We start from the raw sequence: 18286 nt of genomic DNA, 5'->3' as shown, positions 1-18286 counted from the left end.
TTTCCCAACTACTTTGGCACGTGTTGCAGCCATGAAATTCTAAGTTAATTAATATTTGCAAAAAAATACTAAAGTTTATGAGTTTGAACATGAAATATGTTGTCTTTGTAGCATATTCAACTGAATATGGCTTGAAAAGGATTTGCAAATCATTGTATTCCGTTTATATTTACATCTAACACCATTTCCCAACTCATATGGAAACGGGGTTTGTAGAACCTGCCGTTTTAAGTCCTCTGCTTGGACCACATGGTCATTTGGCACCCTCCTTGCCCCAAAATGTCTGTCAAACACCAGAAAAGTGAACTTAACTCTTTTGAATAGTTTTGACCTCCGTTTCTTACAGTTTGTTGAGTTAGCACTGGATGGATACGTGGACATGACAAAGGAGGTGTTTGATACCTAGAAGAGTTTACATGTTGTGTGTTTTGTTCAATCCCAGAAGGACTGTGACTTCAAGTTGAATCCTGGCTTTGTAGACACACTGAGACCAAGTCTAAGCTCTTTGGGTTTTTCAAGCTGCACCAATTTCCTCAGAATTTTCCACAAACTTGAAGTGTTTTGTCCAGAGTATTAGTTGTGATTTGTACGTTTTCATAACGTGCTCGTTCTATTGTTGGCCAGAGTAAAAACAACCTGGAGTCGTCTTTATTTTTAAGTTATCATGCCATGATTGTACCATTCCGGTCCACTTGGGAATTGATTTTCCTCCATGAGCTAAAATGACTTTGACACCCCTGGTTTAAAGTAATTAAAGTTGGAACCAAGAGAGGGATTTGAAGTGTATATTTGCTAGAACCAGGGGTCAGCAACCTTTTTGAAAGCAAGAGCTACTTCTTGGGTAGTGATTAATGCGAAGGGCTACCAGTTTGATACACACTTAAATACATTGCCAGAAATAGCCAATTTGCTCAATTTACCTTTAACTCTATGTTATTATTAATAATTAATGATATTTACACTTAATTGAACGGTTTAAAAGAGGAGAAAACACGAAAAAAATGACAATTACATTTTGAAACATAGTTTATCTTCAATTTCGACTCTTTAAAATTCAAAATTCAACCGAAAAAAAGAAGAGAAAAACTAGCTAATTCGAATCTTTTTGAAAACATTTAAAAAATAATTAATGGAACATCATTAGTAATTTTTCCTGATTAAGATTAATTTTAGAATTTTGATGACATGTTTTAAATAGGTTAAAATCCAGTCTGCACTTTGTTAGAATATATAACAAATTGGACCAAGCTATATTTCTAACAAAGACAAATCATTATTTCTTCTAGATTTTCCAGAACAAAAATTTTAAAAGAAATTCAAAGGACTTTGAAATAAGATTTAAATTTGATTCCACAGATTGTCTAGATTTGCCAGAATCATTTTTTTGAATTTTAATCATGATAAGTTTGAAGAAATATTTCACAAATATTCTTCGTCGAAAAAACAGAAGCTAAAATGAAGAATTAAATTAAAATTGATTTATTATTCTTTACAATAAAAAAATTTTTTTTACTTGAACATTGATTTAAATTGTCAGGAAAGAAGAGGAAGGAATTTAAAAGGTAAAAAGGTATATGTGTTTAAAAATCCTTTTTAAGGTTGTATTTTTTCTCTAAAATTGTCTTTCTGAAAGTTATAAGAAGCAAAGTAAAAAAATTGATGAATTTATTTAAACAAGTGAAGACCAAGTCTTTAAAATATTTTCTTGGATTTTGAAATTCTATTTGAGTTTTGTCTCTCTTACAATTAAAAATGTCGGGCAAAGCGAGACCAGCTTGCTAGTAAATAAATACAATTTAAAAAATAGAGGCAGCTCACTGGTAAGTGCTGCTATTTGAGCTATTTTTAGAACAGGCCAGCGGGCTACTCATCTGGGGCCGTACTTATCAAGCTTCTTAGAGTGCCATTTTACACTTAAGTCCTGAGAATTTGCGAAATTTAGTCCTACTCTCAAACTTAAGAATAAAAGCTTTTTATCAACGTTCTTAAGTCTAAGAATCACTCCTACTCTCCACGATATTTAAGAGACCTTCAGAGGTGTCTTAAGTGGTTAGGAGTTGCCAGCAGGGGGTGGCACTGAGGCGAGAGAGACGTGCGCGAACGTTCAGGGAATGGAACAATGTTGTTGTTTTTTGATGACGAGCAAGCTGATCAAAACGGTATCGTTTAGACAGAGCGGATATTATTTTTGTCACAGATTTAATACTTTTCGATTCCTTGTTGATTTCTGCATGTGTCTGCAGTGGGCTAGTATATATAGAGCCACCCACACCAGTTTCAAATTAGTTGCCTAATTAATGAATTGGAAAGAAAATGTTATGACAGTAGCGTATGTGTGTGGCCGTGAGGTGAGTGACGTCAGTGAGTGTGTGGGCGAGAGAAGAGAGGGAGCGGTAGCGCGAGTGCCGGCGGGGACTAGTTTGTTTTGTATTATTTTGTAGTTTATTGTCAAAATATACACTCCCATTGTCCACTTAAATATTTCCAAGATATTTCTTTATTCTTAGACAACGGATTCCCTTCCGTGATTGGTCATTTCTATGGACACAGAAATGACGTCACCTAAAATTGCGTTTACGGCACATAGTAATGTCGTAATTCAGCTCTGAGTGTGACACTTAAGATTCAGTCCTACACTTCGCTGAAAGTGTGAGTAAGACGCTTGATAACTAACTTTTAAGTGCAGCTTTCAGCCAAGAATTGATTTACTCTTAAGTCAACTCTTAGCAGACTTCTTAGGAGTAATTCTAAGAAGCTTGATAAGTACGGCCCCTGGTCCTTACGGGCGTTGGTGACCCCTGTGCTAGAATATGCTAACATAAACTGTCTTACTCCGCGTCTGTGTTGCGTTGGTCCTTGTGACAAATGGATGTCAGCAGGGGGTCGCCGCCCCTTTAATAGAAAATCCTCCCGTGTCTGTCCTTGGTTTGCTTTCCTCCTTCCTCTGCTTGGTTGCACACAGCATCACATTCTGCATACGTTCGGTAGTGCAATGCTGAGTACAGAGTGTGTATAGTTCACTACTTCTTTAGTCCTCATGGGTCTTATTCAAACCAGAATGTACGCTCCCCTCAAAAGCCATGTCACGGAGAAAAGGGCTTCTTGGTCCTTTCTGATGCCCATTTTCTCCCTTGGAATGGGCAACTGTTTAGAGTCAGCCTTCACAACGGTAAGGTTACATTTTTCGTGTTTGTACGTCTGAGACTTCCCAAACTTTCATGTAGTTTGTGATGCTGAAAGTGCAAACTCTTTCTTGTTGATTGTTAGTTCACTTCATGTTTTGTTGGACTATCATTGTTGTGGTAGCAGCATTTTGCTGTGAGTCCAGCACACAGAGTCTTGCTTTGTCCGGACCTGAGCATGTTTACTGTTCCTGTGACAATGTGCAGTCGCAAGGTGCCACTCCGTACTCCGTGTCCAGTAAACTGTTATGAATGATGAGTGGAAACTTGGCGGCATGTTTTTTTTATCGATGCTTCCAGCTTGTTTTCATACTGTACATTCTGTCCAACTCCAGTTACAGCAACAGGCAGATGGATGCACTCCTCTTTCATAATAACTCCCCTTGTTTTTTTGTACCAATGATAGTCACACCCACACACACGAGGTGTGGCCAAATTATTCTCTGCATTTCACCTGGGAGGTGAGGGGAGCAGTGGGCAGCCGTAAAAAGATTATTAATTATTATTAACAGTGTTCTTTACCCAAACTTGTCATTACCATTAAAGGTGTGGCCAAGTGCAGAGAGGCTGAACATATATGTAATATTTTACCTGGGACACATTTTAAACAAGCTGCTGTCACAACTCAATCAATCAATCAATGTTTACTTATATAGCCCTAAAACACAAGTGTCTCAAAGGACTGCACAAGCCACAACCACATCCTCGGCTCAGAATGCAAGGAAAAACTCAACCCAATGGGACAATGACAAACTTTGGAGGGGACCGCAGATGTGGGGACACCACCCTGGGCGACCGGTGCAATGGACGTCGAGTGGATCTAGCATAATAGTGTGAGAGTCCAGTCCATAGTGGATCTAACATAATAGTGTGAGAGTCCAGTCCATAGTGGATCTAACATAATAGTGAGAGTCCAGTCCATAGTGGATCTAACATAATAGTGTGAGAGTCCAGTCCATAGTGGATCTAACATAATAGTGTGAGAGTCCAGTCCATAGTGGATCTAACATAATAGTGTGAGAGTCCAGTCCATAGTGGATCTAACATAATAGTGTGAGAGTCCAGTCCATAGTGGATCTAACATAATAGTGTGAGAGTCCAGTCCATAGTGGATCTAACATAATAGTGTGAGAGTCCAGTCCATAGTGGATCTAACATAATAGTGTGAGAGTCCAGTCCATAGTGTATCTAACATAATAGTGAGAGTCCAGTCCATAGTGGATCTAACATAATAGTGAGAGTCCAGTCCATAGTGGATCTAACATAATAGTGAGAGAGTCCAGTCCATAGTGGAGCTAACATAATAGTGTGAGAGTCCAGACCATAGTGGATCTAACATAATAGTGAGAGATTCCAGTCCATAGTGGATCTAACATTATAGTGTGAGAGTCCAGTCCATAGTGGATCTAACATAATAGTGTGAGAGTCCAGTCCATAGTGGAGTTAACATAATAGTGTGAGAGTCCAGTCCATAGTGGATCTAACATAATAGTGTGAGAGTCCAGTCCATAGTGGATCTAACATAATAGTGAGAGTCCAGTCCATAGTGGATCTAACATAATAGTGAGAGTCCAGTCCATAGTGGATCTAACATAATAGTGTGAGAGTCCAGTCCATAGTGGATCTAACATAATAGTGAGAGTCCAGTCCATAGTGGATCTAACATAATAGTGTGAGAGTCCAGTCCATAGTGGATCTAACATAATAGTGAGAGTCCAGTCCATAGTGGATCTAACATAATAGTGTGAGAGTCCAGTCCATAGTGGATCTAACATAATAGTGAGAGTCCAGTCCATAGTGGATCTAACATAATAGTGAGAGTCCAGTCCATAGTGGATCTAACATAATAGTGTGAGAGTCCAGTCCATAGTGGATCTAACATAATAGTGAGAGTCCAGTCCATAGTGGATCTAACATAATAGTGTGAGAGTCCAGTCCATAGTGGATCTAACATAATAGTGTGAGAGTCCAGTCCATAGTGGATCTAACATAATAGTGTGAGAGTCCAGTCTATAGTGGATCTAGCATAATATTGTGAGAGTCCAGTCCATAGTGGATCTAACATAATAGTGTGAGAGTCCAGTCCATAGTAGATCTAACATAATAGTGTGAGAGTCTAGTCCATAGTGGATCTAACATAATAGTGAGAGTCCAGTCCATAGTGGATCTAACATAATAGTGAGAGTCCAGTCCATAGTGGATCTAACACAATAGTGTGAGAGTCCAGTCCATAGTGGATCTAACATAATAGTGTGAGAGTCCAGTCCATAGTGGATCTAACATAATAGTGAGAGTCCAGTCCATAGTGGATCTAACATAATAGTGAGAGTCCAGTCCATAGTGGATCTAACATAATAGTGTGAGAGTCCAGTCCATAGTGGATCTAACATAATAGTGTGAGAGTCCAGTCCATAGTGGATCTAACATAATAGTGAGAGTCCAGTCCATAGTGGATCTAACACAATAGTGTGAGAGTCCAGTCCATAGTGGATCTAACATAATAGTGTGAGAGTCCAGTCCATAGTGGATCTAACATAATAGTGAGAGTACAGTCCATAGTGGATCTAACATAATAGTGAGAGTCCAGTCCATAGTGGATCTAACATAATAGTGTGAGAGTCCAGTCCATAGTGGATCTAACATAATAGTGTGAGAGTCCAGTCCATAGTGGATCTAACATAATAGTGTGAGAGTCCAGTCCATAGTGGATCTAACATAATAGTGTGAGAGTCCAGTCCATAGTGGATCTAACATAATAGTGAGAGTCCAGTCCATAGTGGATCTAACATAATAGTGAGAGTCCAGTCCATAGTGGGGCCAGCAGGAGACCAAATAATTGTTTGCAATGACTCAATTTTTTTCTTTTGATTGGGTTCAAGCAAAGCTATATGAATGTGTGAACCATGACTGCCCCTGGATAATTGGGTTAAACATACTGGAGGAAAAAAAATAGTGGTATTAAATGTATGTAACTATCAATATAATCCACTACCTTTGCTTCAGAAGTAGTCAAGCAAACAACTTGGTGGAAGAGATTTATATTCCAATGACTTTTGAAAAACCGTTTACCATATCAATAGTAGGGCTGTCAGAGTTAACGCAATAATATCGAGTAGAAGAAAGTTTTTAACAGCGCAATTTTTTTTATTGCGCGTTTACACGTTTAGATCGTTGTTAACATACATATATGTATGTGTGTGTGTGTGTGTATGTATGTATATATATATATATATATATATATATATATATATATATATATATATATAAATATATATATATATATATATATATATATATATATATATATATATATATATATATTAGGGGTGTAACGATACACTAAAATTTTGGTTCGGTACGTACCTCGGTTTAGAGGTCACGGTTCGGTTCATTTTCGGTACAGTAAGAAAGCAACAAAATATAAATTTGCAACACGGTGGAAGAGGGGTTAGTGCATCTGCCTCACAATACGAAGGTCCGGAGTAGTCTTGGGTTCAATCCCGGGCTCGGGATCTTTCTGTGTGGAGTTTGCATGTTCTCCCCGTGACTGCGTGGGTTCCCTCCGGGTACTCCGGCTTCCTCCCACCTCCAAAGACATGCACCTGGGGATAGGCCCCTCCCACCTCCAAAGACATGCACCTGGGGATAGGCCCCTCCCACCTCCAAAGACATGCACCTGGGGATAGGCCCCTCCCACCCCCAAAGACATGCACCTGGGGATAGGCCCCTCCCACCTCCAAAGACATGCACCTGGGGATAGGCCCCTCCCACCTCCAAAGACATGCACCTGGGGATAGGTCGATTGGCAACACTAAATGGTCCCTAGTGTGTGAATGTTGTCTGTCTATCTGTGTTGGCCCTGCGATGAGGTGGCGACTTGTCCAGGGTGTACCCCGCCTTCCGCCCGATTGTAGCTGAGATAGGCTCCAGCGACCCCAAAAGGGAATAAGCGGTAGAAAATGGATGGCTGGATGGCATAACATACATATACACACAGGGTCCATTGCCAGGGTTCATGTGGTCAACAAATGTTAATCAACATTAAACTGCCTCAAGTTGTTGCTCAGATTAAATAAAACGACAAAACTTTTCTTCTACGTATAAAAAGTGCAACATTAAACAGTTTCAAGTCAACTCAGCCTCAGATTAACTTTTCTTCCCCCCCCCTGGCTAACTTGGCAGTAAGAGGATATATGGGCTCATTGTTCTTCCACCTTAGAAGTGGCTCAAAATCTAGTTTCTAATGCAATATGGTCTTAAATCTGCTGCTATAAAAACATTTGTTATTGCGTTAGACCTGCCTGACTCGCCGAGGAGAGGCTGCTTGAATGCGGTGGTGACGCTTCAAATGGGTTAGCATGTTTGACGTGTTGTCAGCAGTTGTCTCCGTTGTTGTATCGCGCAGCCAAAGTGTTCCCCTACGGGAGATCTTAACGAGGCAGGAGGGTCTTTTACATGTTGTCCTAGCTTGGTTGCTGCTAGCATGCCGTGTGTTGTCCCTCGGTGTGCATTGTTTACACAACGTACTTAATATGTCCGTGTGGAAACTCGTTCGGTACACCTCCGAACCGAACCGAAACCCCCGTACCGAAACGGTTCAATACAAATACACGTACCGTTACACCCCTAGTATGCAGTGTAGTGTAGATGTCGTGTTGGTAAGTGTTGAGCACTCGGCTGTGTCAGGCTGTGCTGACGTTGAAAGATGTGACAGTCGTGCTGATGATGCCTCCTGGAATGGCTGCTTCCCTTCCTCGGGTTCACGGTGTCTTTAGTTAGTTTCCAGCTCCTTCAGTCGTCATGTCCTTGCATCTGACGTCAACGCACAATGTTGTGTTTACACTCTTCACTCCTCCCGCCATTAACCCCTGAGGCTTCTGGGATACGTCTGCCTCTGTCTCTGCCCTTTAAAGGTTTCTTTCATTCTTGACAAGTGTTGGGGAGGGGAAAAAAAATCGAAACACACGTTGATGTTCTTTTGTGAACATTGTAGGTATGATGATGACATACTTTCTACCTTTTTGTCAGGCATTCTTGGTTTGATGTTTACAGCAGCAGTTTTATGGACATCCCTGCCAGTCTTTGGGTGCCTTTATGGCAGACCTGGGCAAATTAAGGCCGGGGGGCCACATGCGGCCCATTGAAGGCTACTGAAATGAAATGTTTTTATTTAAACGGGGATAGCAGATCTATTCTATGTGTCATACTTGATCCTTTCGCGATATTGCCATATTTTTGCTGAAAGGATTTAGTATAGAACGACGATAAAGATCGCAACTTTTGGTATCTGATTAAAAAAAAAAGGCTTGCACCTACCGGAAGTAGCGTGACGTAGTCAATTGAACATTTCCGCAAAGTTCCCTATTGTTTACAATGATGGCCGCCAGAAGTGGGAGCGATTCGGACCAAGAAAGTGACGATTTCCCCATTAATTTGAGCGAGGATGAAAGATTTGCGGATGAGGAAAGTGCAAGTGAAGGACTAGTGGGGAGTGGAAGCGATTCAGATAGGGAAGATGCTGTGAGAGGCGGGTGGGACCTGATATTCAGCTGGGAATGACTACAACAGTAAATAAACACAAGACATATATATACTCTATTAGCCACAACACAACCAGGCTTATATTTAATATGCCACAAATTAATCCCGCATAAAAACACCTAGGTGTTTGTTATGCTAGCTCCTAGCTACTAGCTCGAGCTAGCTATAGCTCGAGCGGGTTATATGGACGGGATCCCGTCCATATAACCCGCAAATACAATTCAAACACCTGCACAACACACACACTCACTCAGCCCAAAGGACCGTTCACCTAACCCAAGGTTCATAAAGCTTATATATTTAACCAAAGTTACGTACGTGACACGCACGTACGGGCAAGCGATCAAATGTTTGGAAGCGCAGTTGCATACTCACAGTACCGCGTCTGCGTTTGTGTACCCAAATCAAAGTCCTCCTGGTAAGAGTCTCTGTTGTCCGAGTTCTTCGATCTTTACTGCATCTTTCGGGAATGTAAACAATGAAACGCCGGCTGTGTTGTGTTGCTGACTTCCCTCGCAAAATACTCCGCTTCGCACCGACAACTTTCTTCTTTGCTTGCTCAGCTTCTTTCTCCATAATGCAATGAACAAATTGCAACAGATTCACCAACACAGATGTCCAGATTACTGTGGAATAATGAGATGAAAACAGAGCTATTTCGTATTGGCTTCAATGGGGAAGCCATACCTCTGTTAAACTGGCTACGTCATGCGCATACGTCATCCTCCAAAGGAATTTTCAACCGGAAGTTTAGCGGGAAATTTAAAATGTCACTTTATAAGTTAACCTGGCCGTATTGGCATGTGTTGCAATGTTAAGATGTCATCATTGATGTATAAACTATCAGACTGCGTGGTCGCTAGTAGTGGCTTTCAGTAGGCCTTTAAGCTTTTAAATGTGGCCCGCTGGACATTCCCAAATAATTTTTTTAAATCTTTAAGATGTAAAGTGTAGCTGCCATTATGATGTGCACTCATGTTTTCTAATGACCGGAAGTCTTCAACTATACAAAGTATTTAAATGCTTGGAATCTGCACTTATGGATGATATACTAGTTACTATGGTAATCTAATTAGTTACTATGGTCATCTAATTAATTACTACTAGCAGCTCAGCAGACGAGGCACCAAGCAGTGTGGGCAAGAAGCGTTTCCACAGACGCGGAAAGTTCTAAAGCTTAGTGATATATCAGAGATATCAGATCAAGGTTTATGGAAAGCGGGCGTGACGTTCATATTGTGTCAATATTCAGTGTTTTATCCTTCATAGAAACATTTAAAATTCCATTAAGTTTTTTAAGGCGGTCTGGTCATAACGTTTTTAGCATTCAATCAGACATTATTGTGAGGTTTTGTATTAGTGCCCCTAAAAATAGATATACCGGCCCCCAGACACATTTTTTTCTGTAAATGTGGCCCCCGAGTCAAAATAATTACCCAGGCCTGTCTTCATGTGTATTTGTCATGTATCATTTTAAAACTTGACCAATGATTTATTGTGTTTTCTCAATAGGACCGAGAGTTACGTCCAGAGGAAATGGATGGTAAGTTTGTTTTTCTTCAACAGTAAGTCGCCAAAAAAAAAAGTCATGAAAGGCCTACTGAAATGATTTTTTTTTATTTAAACGGGAATAGCAGATCCATTCTATGTGTCATACTTGATCATTTCACGATATTGCCATATTTTTGCTGAAAGGATTTAGTAGAGAAAATCGACGATAAAGTTCGCAACTTTTGCTCGCTGATAAAAAAAAAGCCTTGCCTGTAGCGGAAGTAGCGTGACGTCACAGGAGCTAGTATTCCTCACAATTCCCCGTTGTTTACAATGGAGCGAGAGAGATTCAGACCGAGAAAGTGACGATTACCCCATTAATTTGGGCCAGGATGAAAGATTTGTGGATGAGGAACGTTACAGTGAAGGACTTGAGAGGCAGTGCAGGACGTATCTTTTTTCACTTTAACCGTAACTTAGGTACAAGCTGGCTCATTGGATTCCACTCTCTCCTTTTTTTATTGTGGATCACGGATTTGTATTTTAAACCACCTCGGATACTATATCCTCTTGAAAATGAGAGTCGAGAACGCGAAATGGACATTCACAGTGACTGAACATGTAAATACACGATTAATAATTCAGCTTTGCGAAGCTAAAAAAATAGAAGCTAACCTAGCTACGTAGCCAACGTGATAGCAGCAGTCTCAAATGCAGATAGAAACTAAATAAAAAAAAACCCTGACTGGATGGATAGACAGAAGATCAATAATACTATTAAACCATGAACATGTAAATACACGATTAATAATATTACGCTTGGCGAAGCTAAAAAAACAGAAGCTAACCTAGCTGCGTAGCTAACTTAGATGCGGCGGCGGGCGTTGTACGCTTTTGACGACACCCCGGCCGCCATCAGAGTCGGCAAGAAACATATATTTACCCAAAGTTACGTACGTCACATGCACATATCGACACGCACGTACGGGCAATCGATCAAATGTTTGGAAGCCAAAGCTGTACTCACCGTAGTGCGTCTGTTATCCTGCTCAAAACACAACACAACCTCCTGGTGTTGGTGTTGCTGTAGTCCGCCGCTCCACCGATTGCACCTCCAACTTTCTTATTTGCAGTCTCCATTGTCCATTAAACAAATTGCTCAATGGCTTTATTAACAAGCGGTAACTGGTTGTAGTTAAAAAAGTAACGCACACACATACACGAGCTGCTGTTAGCCAAAAGTCACGCTCACACACACTCAAGTTCTCCGCCAACTCACTCGCGCATGCACGTTCCCCAAACCCTTAAAGACACAGTACACTAATGCAAATATCACAGATATTACAGTATTGTACTTAGCCGCTAATACACCGATCCATCCCACCTACAACGTTCTTCTTTGCAGCCTCCATTGTTCATTAAACAAATTGCAAAAGATTCACCAACACAGATGTCCAGAATACTGTGGAATTTTGTCGAAGAAAACAAGAGGCTTTTCTATCGGGTCCGATGGGGTCCAAACACTTCCGTGGATTTTGTGACGTCACGCGCATAAATCATATCCAAAGGAGTTTTTCAAGCGGAAGTGTGGCGGGAATTTTAAAATGTCACTTTATAAGTTAACCCGGCCGTATTGGCATGTGTTGCAATGTTAAGATTTCATCATTGATATATAAACTATCAGACTGCGTGGTCGCTAGTAGTGGCTTTCAGTAGGCCTTTAATGTCAATTACATGTCATGAATGTCACATTAGCCATCTGTTAAACAAATGATCCAAATATGTTGGCCTGTTCTTTCACCTTCGTCATTATCTTCCTCTTTATGCTCTACTTACTCTATACAAAACTCTCTTTGAAGCACATCTAAACGACTGTAATGTTGTTTGTTCAAGCACATAATACATATTAATAAAGTATTTGGATGTATTAATTACATCAAAGTATTCTTGCTTGCCAAAAAGTCATACAAAGTAATAGTTTGCTATTAACAAATCTCATCTGTGCGTACACTACTAGAATACACTTAGGACAAAATATTATGTTCAATCACTAAGATGTTGTTTAAGGTTGATTTTATCTTTTTAAAGGCTACTTCAACACGTAAACCGTACAGTACTGGAGGTACTTTATTATCAAATATGTAACTCTCTTATGGGTTACATAGTTTAAAGTTGAACTATGAAGATGTTCCACTTTTCTGACTTTTAAATGTTGTTACAATGTTGGATACTCGCTTTAAAGGCCTACTGAAAGCCACTACTAGCGACCACGCAGTCTGATAGTTTATATATCAATGATGACATCTTAACATTGCAACACATGCCAATACGGCCGGGTTAACTTATAAAGTGACATTTTACATTTCCTGGGAAACGTCTCGGTATGATGACGTATGCGTGTGACGTCACGGGTTGAAGCAGACATTTTGGAATAGCACATTGGCCAGCTTAAGTCGTCTGTTTTCACCACATAATTCCACAGTATTCTGGACATCTGTGTTGGTGAATCTGTTGCAATTTGTTCAATTAACAATGGAGACAGCAAAGAAGAAAGCTGTAGGTGGGATCGGTGTATTAGCGGCTGGCTGCAGCAACACAACCAGGAGAACTTTGAGTTGGATAGCAGACGCGCTACCGTGAGTACAGCTTTGGCTTCCAAACATTTGATCGCTTGCCCGTACGTGCGTGCCGCTATGTGCATGTACGTACGTAACTTTGGGGAAATATATGTTTCTTGCCGACTCTGATGGTGGCTGGGGTGTCGTCGAAAGCTACAACGCTGTGCCGCTGTCCTCACCTGTCTGGGTTGACTTCCTCCGTCTCCGGGCCGCCGACCGCACCGATCGTCGTGGAACGCAGGTGAGCACGGGTGTTGATGAGCAGATGAGGGCTGGCGTAGGTGGAGAGCTAATGTTTTTAGCATAGCTCTGTCGAGGTCCCGTAGCTAAATTAGCTTCAATGGCGTCGTTAGCAACAGCATTGCTAGGCTTCGCCAGGCGGCACAGCATTAACCGTGTAGTTACATGTCCATGGTTTAATAGTATTGTTGATCTTCTGTCTGTCTTTCCAATCAAGGGTTTATTTATTTTGTTTCTATCTGCAGTTAAGCACGATGCTATCACGTTAGCTCCGTAGCTAAAGTGCTTCGCCGATGTATTGTCGTGGAGATAAAAGTCACTGTGGATGTCCATTTCGCGTTCTGGACTCTCATTTTCAAGAGGATATAGTATCCCAGGTGGTTTAAAATACAAATCCGTGATCCACAATAGAAAAAGGAGAGAGTGTGGAATCCAATGAGCCAGCTTGTACCTAAGTTACGCTCAGAGCGAAAAAAGATGCATCCTGCACTGCACTCTAGTCCTTCACTCTCACGTTCCTCATCCACGAATCTTTCATCCTGGCTCAAATTAATGGGGTAATCGTCGCTTTCTCGGTCCGAATCGCTGTCGCTGCTGGTGTAAACAATGGAGAAATGTTAGGAGCCTTTCAACCTGTGACGTCACGCTACTTCCGGTACAGGCAAGGCTTTTTTTTATCAGCGAGCAAAAGTTGCGAACTTTATCGTCGATGTTCTCTACTAAATCCTTTCAGCAAAAATATGGCAATATCGCGAAATGATCAAGTATGACACATAGAATGGATCTGCTATTCCCGTTTAAATAAGAACATTTCATTTTAGTAGGCCTTTAAACAATACTAAAAGTCCAATCATTAGCTTCATGCATTTGGGCGGGAACTAGCTGACAAAACTAATGCTGTGTTTTGCAGTCATTTCTTTTAACAGTGGTCCGTTTGTGACGTCACAGATTGATGTATATTTGTTTCTGTGGGCGTCCTAGTACGACACCCAAAAGCAGTGAAGTTGTCACCTTGTGTAAATGCTAAATAAAAAGAGAATACAAGAAATCCTTTTCAACTTCTTTTCAATTAAATAACTGCAAAGACAAGATATTTAAAGGCCTATTGAAATGATTTTTTTTTATTTAAACGGGAATAGCAGATCCATTCTATATGTCATACTTGATCATTTCGCGATATTGCCATATTTTTGCTGAAAGGATTTAGTAGAGAAAATCGACAATAAAGTTCGCAACTTTTGCTCGCTGATAAAAAAAAGCCTTGCCTGTAGCGGAAGTAGCGTGACGTCACAGGAGCTAGTATTCCTCACAATTCCCCGTTGTTTACAATGGAGCGAGAGAGATTCGGAGCGACAAAGCGACGATTACCCCATTAATTTGAGCGAGGATGAAAGATTCGTAGATGAGGAACGTTAGAGTGAAGGACTTGAGAGGCAGAGATGGACGTATCTTTTTTCGCTCTGACCGTAACTTAGGTACAAGCTGGCTCATTGGATTCCACACTCTCTCCTTTTTCTATTGTAGATCACAGATTTGTATGTTAAACCACCTGGGATACTATATCCTCTTGGAAATGAGAGTCGAGAACGCAAAATGGACATTCAGTGCCTTTTATCTCCACGACAATACATCGGCGAAATGCTTTAGCTACGAGCTAACGTGATAGCATCGTGCTTTAACTGCATATAGAAACAAAAAAATAAAGGATAGAAGGAAGGATAGATAGAAAATCAACAATACTATTAAACCGTGGACATGTAAATACACGGTTAATGCTTTCCAGGCTGGCGAAGGTTAACAATGCTGTGCTAACGACGCCATTGAAGCTAACTTAGCAACTTAGCAACGGGACCTCACAGAGCTATGCTAAAAACATTAGCTCTCCACCTACGCCAGCCAGCCCTCATCTACTCATCAACACCCGGGCTCACCTGCGTTCTAGCGATCGGCAGAAGGACGAAGGACTTCACCCGATGCGTTTGGCGGCCCGGAGACGTAGGAAGTCAAGGTGAGGTCGCCGGCTAGCGCGGCTAGCGCTCCAACAAAGTCCTCCTGGTTGTGTTGCTGTAGTCCGCTGCTAATACACCGATCCCACCTACAACTGTCTTCTTTGCAGCCTTCATTGTTCATTAAACAAATTGCAAAAGATGTCCAGAATACTGTGGAATTATGAAATGAAAACAGAGCTTTTTGTATAGGATTCTACGGGTACCATAACTTCCGTTACTCGGACTTCGTCACGCGCATACGTCATCATACCGCGACGTTTCAGCCGGATATTTCCCGGGAAGTTTTAAAAGTCACTTTATAAGTTAACCCGGCCGTATTGGCATGTGTTGCAATGTTAAGATTTCATCATTGATATATAAACTATCAGACTGCGTGGTCGCTAGTAGTGGCTTTCAGTAGGCCTTTAACGTTCGAACTGAGAAACTTAGTTATTTTTTGCAAATATTAGCTCATTTGGAATTGGATGCCTGCAACATGTTTCCAAAAAGCTGGCACAAGTGGCAAAAAAGAGTGATAAAGTTGAGGAATGCTCATCAAAGACTTATTTGGAACATCCCACGGGTGAACAGGCTAGTTGGGAACAGGTGGGTGCCATGATTGGCTATAAAAGCAGCTTCCACTGTAAAGAATGTATTTGCATTTCTACATACGAAAACACGTTTCTGTCTTTGCTTTACACAGAGCTGCGTGATGCGTTCAAAGAGTTCGACAAGGACAAGGATGGTTTCATCAGCTGTAAAGATCTGGGGAACTGCATGAGGACTATGGGTTACATGCCCACTGAAATGGAGCTGATCGAGCTGAGTCAGCAGATCAATATGAACTGTAAGAATTGACCCGTCTTGTGTTCTTTCAATATTTGTTGTCATGGTTCTTTTTTCTCAAGTGGGAGGTCATGTGGATTTTGAGGATTTTGTGGAGTTGATGGGTCCAAAACTTCTTGCCGAAACAGCAGACATGATCGGGATAAAAGAATTAAAAGATGCCTTCAGAGAGGTGAATGTTGTTGTTTTCTGCAAGTTGGTCTTTTTGGTCTTCTTTGGCATTTACTACAAATGCTTTTTCACCAGTTTGACACCAATGGAGATGGTGCCATTAGTACGTCTGAGCTGCGAGATGCAATGCGGAAGCTTCTGGGCCATCAGGTGAGAGTTGGAACAACATGGAGATGTCCACTGTGTACATTCTCCACACTAACTACTTTTCTTGTAGGTGGGCTTAAATGAAGTGGAGGACATTCTACGGGAGGTGGATTTGAACGGAGATGGGCTTGTCGACTTTGAAGGTAAAACGACGACGAAGTATAGTGCAGTGATTCCCAACCAGTACGCCATGACAAATTCTTAGAGTCCACTCAATAATTACAAAAATGTATTCATGTACTGAAGAAATTAATAATTTGCTTAAATAAATGATTTTCATTTTCGGTTTTATTCGTAATCCAGTCCAACAAAGACGGAATCGTACAGAAAATAAACACGTTTTTCCCACAAGAAATACTCTGGAACCTCGATTTACGTATAAATTACTTCTTTAAGGGGTCATGTTCTGGAAACACGTCTTTCTGTGGCAGCGTCGGAGAAAGTTGTACATGTAAACAAACTACGGTGAGTTCAAGGACCGCTGAAATTAGTAGGACAAAACGGTGCTGGTCAAAACCTCATCAGTGAAGCATGTTTAATATAAACTGTGAGATTTCTAACGGTTAGGAAGGTTTGTGTCATCAATCAATCAATCAATCGATGTTTATTTATATAGCCCTAAATCACAAGTGTCTCAAAGGGCTGCACAAGCCACAACGACATCCTCATAAGGGCAAGGAAAAACTCACAACCCCAATGGGACGTCGATGTGAATGACTATGAGAAACCTTGGAGAGGACCGCATATGTGGGTGACCCCCCCCCCCCCCCCCCCCCCCCCCCCCCCCCCCCCCAGGGGAGACCGAAAGCAACGGATGTCGAGTGGGTCTGACATAATATTGTGAAAGTCCAGTCCATAGTGGATCTAACATAATAGTGTGAGAGTCCAGTCCATAGTGGATCTAACATAATAGTGTGAGAGTCCAGTCCATAGTGGATCTAACATAATAGTGTGACAGTCCAGTCCATAGTGGATCTAACATAATAGTGTGACAGTCCAGTCCATAGTGGATCTAACATAATAGTGTGAGAGTCCAGTCCATAGTGGATCTAACATAATAGTGTGAGAGTCCAGTCCATAGTGGATCTAACATAATAGTGTGACAGTCCAGTCCATAGTAGATCTAACATAATAGTGTGAGAGTCCAGTCCATAGTGGATCTAACATAATAGTGTGACAGTCCAGTCCATAGTGGATCTAACATAATAGTGTGAGAGTCCAGTCCATAGTGGATCTAACATAATAGTGTGAGAGTCCAGTCCATAGTGGATCTAACATAATAGTGTGAAAGTCCAGTCCATAGTGGATCTAACATAATAGTGTGAGAGTCCAGTCCATAGTGGATCTAACATAATAGTGTGAGAGTCCAGTCCATAGTGGATCTAACATAATAGTGTGAAAGTCCAGTCCATAGTGGATCTAACATAATAGTGTGAGAGTCCAGTCCATAGTGGATCTAACATAATAGTGTGAGAGTCCAGTCCATAGTGGATCTAACATAATAGTGTGACAGTCCAGTCCATAGTGGATCTAACATAATAGTGTGAGAGTCCAGTCCATAGTGGATCTAACATAATAGTGTGAAAGTCCAGTCCATAGTGGATCTAACATAATAGTGTGAGAGTCCAGTCCATAGTGGATCTAACATAATAGTGTGAGAGTCCAGTCCATAGTGGATCTAACATAATAGTGTGACAGTCCAGTCCATAGTGGATCTAACATAATAGTGTGAGAGTCCAGTCCATAGTGGATCTAACATAATAGTGAGAGTCCAGTCCATAGTGGGTCTAACATAATAGTGTGAGAGTCCAGTCCATAGTGGATCTAACATAATAGTGTGAGAGTCCAGTCCATAGTGGATCTAACATAATAGTGTGAGAGTCCAGTCCATAGTGGATCTAACATAATAGTGTGAGAGTCCAGTCCATAGTGGATCTAACATAATAGTGTGAGAGTCCAGTCCATAGTGGATCTAACATAATAGTGTGAGAGTCCAGTCCATAGTGGATCTAACATAATAGTGTGAGAGTCCAGTCCATAGAGGATCTAACATAATAGTGTG

General features: G+C 41.1%; 1 protein-coding gene across 3 annotated transcripts in view; it reads left to right on the top strand.

The window, feature by feature from the left end:
• Positions 1–18286, top strand: part of cabp1a (calcium binding protein 1a) — a 39947-nt gene that overhangs the window by 13665 nt on the left and 7996 nt on the right. Inside the window, exons 1-6 of one of the 3 annotated variants that reach the window (XM_062051692.1) lie at positions 2945–3169; positions 10236–10266; positions 15764–15907; positions 15969–16078; positions 16153–16227; positions 16295–16367. In XM_062051692.1, the coding sequence (XP_061907676.1) occupies positions 3038–3169; positions 10236–10266; positions 15764–15907; positions 15969–16078; positions 16153–16227; positions 16295–16367 (565 nt within the window). In that variant the 5' untranslated portion in view covers positions 2945–3037. Of the gene's footprint in view, positions 1–2944; positions 3170–10235; positions 10267–15763; positions 15908–15968; positions 16079–16152; positions 16228–16294; positions 16368–18286 lie in introns of those variants that run through there. The other 2 variants (XM_062051691.1, XM_062051690.1) reach the window with 2 other exon arrangements.

The sequence above is a fragment of the Entelurus aequoreus genome, linkage group LG06 (assembly GCF_033978785.1).
Source record: "Entelurus aequoreus isolate RoL-2023_Sb linkage group LG06, RoL_Eaeq_v1.1, whole genome shotgun sequence".
In the NCBI taxonomy this organism is placed as follows: Eukaryota; Metazoa; Chordata; class Actinopteri; order Syngnathiformes; family Syngnathidae; genus Entelurus; species Entelurus aequoreus.
The sequence above is the reverse complement of the archived record's forward strand: the minus strand, read 5'-3'. Positions and strand labels throughout refer to the sequence as shown.